This window comes from Myotis brandtii, unplaced genomic scaffold, assembly GCF_000412655.1.
Source record: "Myotis brandtii unplaced genomic scaffold, ASM41265v1 scaffold152, whole genome shotgun sequence".
NCBI lineage: Eukaryota > Metazoa > Chordata > Mammalia > Chiroptera > Vespertilionidae > Myotis > Myotis brandtii.
In genome coordinates this window covers 814,385-823,660 of record NW_005355502.1, presented here as the reverse complement: position 1 = coordinate 823,660, position 9,276 = coordinate 814,385, and the positions used below count along the sequence as shown (strand labels likewise).

The 9,276-nt window shown below is 48.7% G+C and overlaps 1 protein-coding gene across 1 annotated transcript in view; it reads left to right on the top strand.

Annotated features, from left to right (window-relative positions):
* The window catches only part of PDILT (protein disulfide isomerase-like, testis expressed), a 33,599-nt gene that overhangs the window by 4,734 nt on the left and 19,589 nt on the right, over positions 1 to 9,276 (top strand). The window contains exons 2-4 of the mRNA XM_005861503.1: positions 1,186 to 1,392; positions 5,636 to 5,769; positions 6,660 to 6,797. Of these exons, the coding sequence (XP_005861565.1) occupies positions 1,186 to 1,392; positions 5,636 to 5,769; positions 6,660 to 6,797 (479 nt within the window). The remainder of the gene's footprint in view (positions 1 to 1,185; positions 1,393 to 5,635; positions 5,770 to 6,659; positions 6,798 to 9,276) is intronic.

The following is a 9,276-nucleotide window of genomic DNA, read 5'->3' as shown; positions in this document are numbered from 1 at the left end:
CTTCAGGGTGGGGGTCCCCACTGGGGTGCCTGGCCAGCCTGGATGAGGGGCTGATGGCTGTTTTCAGGCTGGCCACACCCCCTTCAGGGTGGGGGTCCCCACTGGGGTCCCTGGCCAGTCTGGGTGAGGGTCTGAGGGCCGTTTTCAGGCTGGTCTGCGACTGAAGCTCCCAGCCTTTCCTTTTTTTCTTTTCTTTTCTTTTTTATTCTGGGATTTATTTACCTTCTATAATTGAAACTCTGTTGCCTTCACTGGCGCTCCCAGCTCTGAAGCTGCGGCTGGCTGAAAGCAGTTATCTGGCATTTGTTTAGCTTCTATAATTGAAACTTTGTTGCTTTTGGAGCTCAGAGCCCGGCCGCAGCAGGCGGGGAACCTTGGCTTCCTCCATCACTGGAGCAAGCAAGCCTCCTGCTCACTTCAGCTGCGTGGCTGCCGGCCGCCATCTTTGTTGGCAGTTAATTTGCATATCTCGCTGATTAGCCAATGGGAAGCATAGCGGAGGTATGGTTAATTACCTTTTTTGTCTTTTATTAGATAGGATGTAATATGTTAAACTTATTTTATGTATAATGTATGTATATATACACACTTATGTACAATGCATGTTATATTTGCATGTAACTACATATTATTACTATATTAATGTACAATAACAGCATGTGCTGAAGGGTTTGGCAGGCTGGTGGAGGTTAGAGAGCCTCCATGTGGGTGCGGATCCTGGCTCGGGGCTTCCATGTGGCCCTGGGCAAATGGGTCATTTTATTGTCATCAGTTTCCTCATCTGTACAATTGAGATAATAAGACGTGCCCCATAGGGTACTGGGAAGATTAAATGGCGTAACCCATGTAAAGCTCTTAGGAATAATAAGCACTTCTAACCGATTGTCCGGGGAGCCCTTTGGCTGTGATGGCTCCAGGAGGCAGCCACTATTTCCCCACTTTCCTGTGAGGAAAGGGGCTCACAGAGTAAGTCACCCACAGCTGCATCGTTTCCAGTGATACTGAAAGCCCCTCCCCCCGATATGTGTCTCCCAAACTGGCCCTTGCAGGACCCCCGTGTCATTTCTGAAGGCTGGCCCGGTATCAGCAGCGCGCGAGGCAGCCCGGGGCTAAGCAGCCAGACTGGGCTCTCCCTGGGGAGGCAGCAGGGGCTCCAGCGAGCCTGCTTCACCCTGGCTCTTTCAGATGACCCGTCCTTAAAGCGATCCAGGAGCCTCGCCGAGGAGCTGGGCAAAGCCGTGGAGATCGTGGGCAAGGGCAAGAACGGGGTTGGCTTTGGCAAAGTAGACATCACGGTGGAGAAGGAACTTCGCCAGGAGTTTGATGTTCAGAAGCCCCCGGAGTTGAAGCTGTTTTTTGAAGGCAACAGGTTGGCGCCCATCAGCTGCAAAGGTAATGGTGCTTACATGTCAGCCACGGTAGCGTTAGCAGTGGACACACATAAACACCAGCATTCCAGTGGCTTAACAGAATCACAAATTTAGTTATTGCTCCTGTAAAACCCAGTTAGCAGCCAGAGGGTGGAGATGGGGGGCTCTGCTCCTCACTGTCTTTCAAAGACCCAGCCTCCTTCCAGCTTGTGGCTCTGTCTTCCCTTAGGGCCTCTGAGCCACCTGCTGTCTCCTCTGTATCCTGCCAGCAGTGGGGCAGGAGGCAGAGGAACACTGCTGGTTGTGTTCATGGCCCAGGTCTGCAAGTGGCAAACATCACTCCTCTTCTCTCTCCGTTGACCAAAACTGCGAAGGGAGACTGAGAGATGACGGAACAAGACAGGCTTGGGACAGGGTGGCTCCTGACTCTTGCTTCTGTCATCATCCATTTCAGTCACTAACCCCGTCATTCACTTATTTAATGCTCTTTCAACTCGATGTGGAAATTCTTGAAGAATTCTGTGCCTCGGTGTGGCTCATGTTGGTCGTAGCTTTAAAAGGTGTTACCTGCAGGATGTGCCTGTGCAGGCCCAGTGGGCAGGTGGTGGGCAGCCCCGAGGAGCCCCGATAGTCAATATTTTAAGCCTTCGGGCCAGATGATCTCTGTCACAAGTGCTTACGTCTGCTGATGCAATGGGCAGCAGCCATGTGTAAGCAAGTGGGGGTGGCGGAGCGCGGATAAAACTTTATTTATAAAATTAGTTGGCGGCCAGATGGAGCCCAAGCTGAGGTTGGCGGGGCCTGCTCCTGCTGTGCTGTGCTCTGAGTGAGCGGCAGGTAGGGTTACTCTTATCAAACAACTGCCTTCCTGACCCCAGTGCAGGGCCTGGAAGGCTGAGGTTCCTAAGGGGCAGGTTTGGGGTTTGAGCTGGTGGAGTTGCAGGGCTGTACAGGAGGAGGGCTGGGGGGTGCTAGCCCGTATGTTTGCCGGGCTTTCCCACCCCCTTCTTCCTCAGTATCCCCCAACCAGGGAAAGCGGCAGTGGGTGCCGGGTGGAGAGTGAGCGGCTGGGATTGTAAGCTGAGAACGTGACCTGGCCTTTTGGTCTCTCATGTCTTCAGCAGGACTGAGTGGGCGCCACTTCTGCCAACTGACAGGCTGCCTGAGCTGATAAGGGCAACAGTGTGACTTGTGTGAAACTCGGGGAGGCAGGCAGGCTTAGTCTTGTTGGGGCAGAGCCCCAGACCACAGGTCCAGCTCCCCAAGACTTGGCCTTGGCTGTCTCGAAGGGAGGGGACACAGTTGCCTCTGGGCCCCAGTGAGGGCATCCCCACCTGGGCGGCGCTGTGTCCTCTCCTCAGACCCCAGGGCCAGGGCACACTGCCCAATGGGTGGGGCCTAATTGGCAGGCCCTCAGGGTGGAACTATTGCCAAGTTCAGAGCTACCTCAGTCCCATGGGGTCTAGAGGGGCAAAAGGAGTTCACGCATCCCATAGAGCAGTGATGGCGAACCTATGACATGTGTGTCAGAGGTGACACATGAACTCATTTTTTTGGTTGATTTTTCTTTGTTAAATGGCATTTAAAAATATATAAAATAAATATCAAAAATATAAATCTTTGTTTTACTATGGTTGCAAATATAAAAAAAATTTCTATATGTGACACGGCACCAGAGTTAAGTCAGCGTTTTCAAAATGCTGACAGGCCGAGCTCAAAAGGTTCTCCATCACTGCCATAGAGGGTGGCCCAAGGGCAATTTCCCTAGAGCCGGCTTATCTCGTGATTCTTCACCAAACTCACTCCCCCCGAGAGACTTCTCGGGCACCCAGTCGGAGCCAGGCATGGAAGGAGCTGCTGAGCAGGTTAGCCAAACGTCAAAATGTGGGAAGATGGGCTCAATGAAGAAAATACAGCAGGTCATAAAACAGGGACAGATGTGGAGGGTGCGTAAGGAAAGACCCCTGAGAGCTGAGTGAGCAGGTGCAGGCGCCCTAACAGCCAAGGGGGCAGCTGGAGGCGCTGGCAGTGCCAGGCCTGGGCGCTGGGGCTGGGCTGCAGGTCAGGTGGCAGGAAGGCGGGGCAGAGTCTGTCAGAGCGGCGGATCTGAGGCCCCGACAGTGAGACACAGTCAGAGGGTTTTGTTCATTTTTTTGGTTTTAAACCCATTCCTTTCAGGACCTTTGCAGCATAGTTTTTTCGGGTAAAAGCCTATAAGAGAAAGACTGCTTCAATGATAAGTACCCTTTCTCCCCCTGAAAAACGGCTTGGAGCACCGTCAAATTAGACCTCACCCTTGGGTCTGAATCCGGGAGGCGGGTGCCTGCCGTGGGTGGAGCCTCTTGGTCTGAGGGGGTCAGAAAGCCTGCCCGCCCCTCGCCCCTCTCTGCCCCTTGCGACCTCCACGCCCTTCCATGGCGTTCCCTGGGCCGGACTCCGGTGGCGTTTAGAATGGCCTCGTCTGTGTCCACTAAGCTCTGGCCAGACATTCTGCCTCCGGACGCGTATCACCAGGAATGCGGAGCCCAGACCGGAAACGACCCAGTCACACCAACAGAGTGGACCCCTAAGCTGTGGGATGAACGGTCACACGATCGAAGACTGAGCAGCTGTGTGGACGGGTCTACACGTACAGCCAACACGGATGACTCGCCCAGATATGAGGAAGCCAGACCTGGCAGCACACTCTGTGCGGCTTACGGAGCAGGCGCACTAAAGCGGCCCCAGCGTGAGGGCGGAAGCTACCTGCAGGCGGGGCGGGGAGGGGCCGGGAGGTTGGGAGGGGCCCCGGGACTTCTGAGGGACTGGGGGTGCTCTATTTCTTGATCTGGGTGGTAGTGACTCAGATGCGTTCATTTTGTGACAATTCATCAAACCATTCTTTGTAATCTGTTCACCTTTCTGCAGATAAATATACTTCATGACAAGTGTTTTTAAAGGCCCAATGTTCTTAGGAATTATAGGCAAAGACACTGAAAATAGTCCTTTCCAGTTGATCTACCAGCTCAGTGTGCATTCATCAAGTCCCATGGGCAGTATGTCCTGGTGCAGGGCCTGTGCACAGGCCGTTTGCTCTGCCTGTAAGCTTTCCCCTCTCCTGGCGGCCTCCTGTGTAATTCCTGTGCATCCTTCAGTTTTCAGCTCTTAAGTAACTTCCTCCAGGAAGCCCTCCCTGATGTCACCATCAGGTCATGCAGCTTTGCTACTGGCTCATTGAACCCTGCTTTCAAATATTTATTTGGTTGTGCTTCTACACTTGTTTGTGTCATTATCATCTTCCTTAACAGAAGGAGAGCTGCAGGGAACCGGCCATGTGTCTTTCTGCTCACCATTTCGGTACATCCCCAGGAGCAAACACAGCGCTTAATAACTTAATAGCACTCAATGCGTATTTATCAAATGATTGAAGAGTGACAGGTTAATGAGTGAATGAATGAATGAAGCCCTATAGATGTAGCCCACAGCTACTCATGACAAACATTGCTTTATCTGATAAACTCATTTACAATGTTGCTCTGTAGCAGGCGTTGTATAACTTATTTTTCATTATCTGCCATCATGTGAAATTGACGATCCCAGCAACACATGTCTATCTGTAGTGTGTGAACATTCTGGCAAGCCAGCACGTCTTCCCAGACATGGTATATGTCTTCCAATTTTAGAAGCGAGGATTCTTGTGTGCTTGCCACCAGCCACACAACAGCTGAGAATGGAAGTCAGGATCTATAACATTTGTGTCTCGGCTGAGCAATTGGAGACACACAGATATGATAGAATTTTCCCAAGGTCACGGGCCAGCTGGTCTTCTGGTTTATATTTTATTTATGTATATTTAGAGAATCTATCTTATGGTCACTTTGGAGGGTTAATAAGAAAAGAATGCTGGGCTTGCTTCCTCCTCAGTGTGATCCTCAGGTTCACTAGTGGGGTGGCCAAGTTCAATGTCAATTTCCTCGTCTGCAGAAAAGGGGAGAGTAACCATATCTGTCCCTCAGGGCAGGGTTGCTGTGGGATGTGATGTATGAGAAACCTCAGGTCCTTGGTAAGTGCTCCGTCAAGTTTACCTGCTGGTTACTGTTCATGCCTTGAGGCTTGTGGGGAGGCAGGGTGTGTGTGTGGGGGGTGGGGAGGAGCAGGAGAGCTGACCTTGGCCTTCGGGGGTGGGAGCCCAAGATAAGAAGCTTCTACACCTTCAACTTGGGAAAGACAGGCTTGCTACACAGTTCCAGGGAACCTGTGGGACTCACTTAACTGTCTCTCTCCAGGAGTGGTTGAGTCTGCTGCCCTGGTCGTTTGGTTGAGAAGACAAATTAGCGAGAAAGCGTTTTTGTTCACTGACATCCACCAGGTGACAGAGTTTGTGAAAGCCAGGCCCTTGGTGATCATTGGCTTCTTCCAGGTACTGAGTTCAAGAGATGGGGTGGCTTTTCAATGGGCCTGTGGAGTCCTGTGCCTGGGAGGGGGTTGGGGAGAGGAGAGGTTAATTCCTTGAGTTAATTACTATTCTTCATTTTCCAGTAAGCTGGTTTTCTGGGGGAACTTCAGGGTTAAGATGAAGAGAGAAAAAGAAAGCTGAACGGGGTAGGGGAAGCTGATGAGAGAGGTGGGCAGGGTGGAGAGAGGAGACAGAGGTGGTTTGATAGCATAATTGATCATTTGGGGGTCTGTTAAAATAGCATCGAATAATCACTAATTTGCAAATTGTTTCCGCATTTGGAGAATGGGTTTCCTTACATCTTCACTCATTTCCTGTAACTCGGATGACTCCTCCCCTGTTGCCAGTGAAGGCAAAACTCTGGCATTGAGTCTACCCCTGGGAGAGCTACCTCTCTCGCTCATCCCACTTTTTGACAGTGTTTTATGGCCTCAATTTTTTTAAGCTAAAAAATGAAGCTGAAGCTACAGCCATATCTTGATACCAAATTTATATTTGATACTACATGTGACCAATCAATTATATTTGATACTACATGTGGCCAATCAATGGTGTCTTCTGAAAGCAACTAAGGAATAAATGTTACCAAGTCCCAACCCCTCTAATACGTGGGGAAGGTCTATGTGATCAGCTCTCTCCACTCATCTCTCTGGATTTGCCTATTTTGGCCTTAGTCATGGCCATAAAAGTATTCTGGGTTTGAAACATCCATAAAATGGGATTGAGGTGACTCAGCAAACCTCAAAAGTTGGAAAGGTAAGGAGACAAATTGGTCACCACTTCCACCTTGACCTTAGATGAGCCAGCATCTTGCATTTCTACCAAAACCTTACCATATGTCCTTCCCCAAACAGGATTTAGAAGAAGAAGTAGCAGAGTTGTTCTATGATGTGATCAAAGACTTCCCAGAGCTGACGTTTGGAGTGATGTCGATTAATAATGCTGTCGGGCGTTTTCGTGTCACCCTTGACAGTGTTCTGGTGTTCAAAAAGGTAGGTCTTTGAGCCATTGCTACAGAGGGGTCTCTAGTTCAAAAGAGGGGACAGCACATGTATGTATGGGTTTTGGGTACCAATTCTGGTTCTGCCACTTATGAGCTAAGTGCCATTGGACAAGTTGGCTTTTGCAAAATCAGTTTTCTGATGTTTTTCTGGCCTTTGTAGCCCTCCCCCTATAAGCTCATCCTCCTTTCTTCAACAAGTAAGTGTTATTAAGTCCCAGTCTTCTGCCTTGTGCTTTCTTCTGCTCCACCCACCCTCATCCACCTCTGTCAGCAGTTACTCTCCAGACACCCAGTGGCTTACCAGCCTCCATACTCCAGCCAGATGTCTCTTTTCTCCAGACCTTTGCATCCATCACCAGATGTCTCAACATGGCCAAGTCTTAATCTCCCCTATGAGTCCTCATCCAAGGTTTTTTCTCTCTCGAATGGTACCACCATCTCTCCCATTACCCATCTGAGCAAAGCCAGACAGCCAGGCATCATTCTACACCTCCCTCTTCTCCATCCCTCATAACCAACTCGTCACTCCAACCCTATTGATTTAAATCCAAAGATCCCTCGCATCTATCCATTTTTCTCTACTGCTTCCTTTCTAGATGAAGTGACCATTATTTTCCACAGCCCAATGCAACATCCATCCAACTGATCTTCCATATTCTCTTTTGTCCTCTGACGAGCAGCCTTTCAAAAATTCAAATCTATTGATCATTCCCTCCTCCTCGCTGAAAGCCCATTAGTGGTTTCCTATTATTAATCCTATTATTATAGGATAAAGACTCAAGTCCTTAATGAGACCTATTACAGCCTCCTCCTTCCCCTCTGGGATCTAGATCTGAGCTCTCCAGCATGGCAGCTGCTGGCCATTTGTGACTATTTACATTAAAATGTTAGTTCCTCAATCCAACTAGCGTCATGTGGATAGTGGTTACTTCACTGGGCAGCTAGAGTCACAGAGCATTTCGGTCTTCACACAAAGTTCCATTGTGGTCCGGTTCCTGGAACATGCCTTACTCCCTCCCCACACAAAGCCAAATCCTTACAATAACCATGTTACTTATAGATGTGGCTCTGAGAGGTTAAGTTACTTGCCGAAGGCCACACAGGGGGTAGGTAGAGTCATACCCAGATCTGATTGACTTTTAGAGAAGAATACGAGCCCATGGAAATCACTGAAAAGCTTTAATTAAGAGAATAAAATAACTTGATTTGTTTTTCCTGAATGGGAAGACACAGTCCAGAAATAGATCCAAATACATATGGGGATTTACTATATGATATCTTAGATTAATAGAGAAATATATGTTATTCAATGACAAGTGTTGAGAGAATTGGATAGCCATTGAAAGCAAAACCCTAAAGCTAAATTCATATATCACTCCTTTCACCAAACTAAATTTCAGGTTGATCCCTGATTTAAAAATATAACAATGATGGTGCTGAAAGAAAACCCTTGATTGCATCTTTGCCCTGGGATTGTGCCAGTGGCAGCTGTCACTCAATGGCACAGAGAAAAAAATATATATATATAACAATGAGACTATGAGATACCACAGGGGAGTTTGCTTTGTGGGAAAGTTCTTTATAAAGCATTGCAGAAACTCCAGAAACAAGGAAAATAAATATTGATACATTTGGACCACATAAAAATGTAAAAGGTCTGCAGTAAAACCCCATGACAAAACCAAAGCCAAGGAGCCAACTTGGAAAATGCACTTGGGAGAGATTTGGCCTATTGAATGGTTAAGGGCATGGGCCCTGGTGTCATACTGCATGTGTTGGACCGAGCCCCCCTCTCCCAGCTTAGAGACCTTAGGCAAGTCACTTCACTGTTCTGTGCCTCGATTTCCTCATGGCGACGCAGGAGGAATCACAGTGTACAGATCAAGGAGGTATTCTGAGGGCTGAATGAGTTAGGGCATCTAACATGTTCAGAGTGGTGGCTGGTGCAACATGAGATCTCAGTAAGCCTAGTTCGCACTATTAGAATAGGTTTAGGACCAGAAAAGACTGGACTTTATCTAGAGGACAACAGGGTCTAAGAAGTGTTTAAGCAAGAGAATGACATGATCAGACTTGCATCCTAACAACTCACTGTGGCTGAAATGTGGAGGTGGACTGGAGAGCAGCAAGGGGAGACATTAGAAAACCATTAGGAATTTTTTCAGGAGTCCAGGAAACAGGTATGGACTAGAGGGTGGGATTGGTGGAGAGAAGAGAAGGAGATTAAAAAAAGAGAGACATTAGGAGATGACTGATTCTTTCTCCTTCCCCACACCCAGACTTTGATCCTGGGCTACAGAGAATTGTAGTATCCCTCCGCTGACCCAGGTCCTTCTGAGAAGAAGTCGTCAAGCAGGATAAACAGGCATAGATTAGGGACAACACAGAGACCCTTAAGACCTGATGGAGGCCTGACCCGAAGGAAGGAAGGAAGGAAGGAAGGAAGGAAGGAAGGAAGGAAGGAAGAA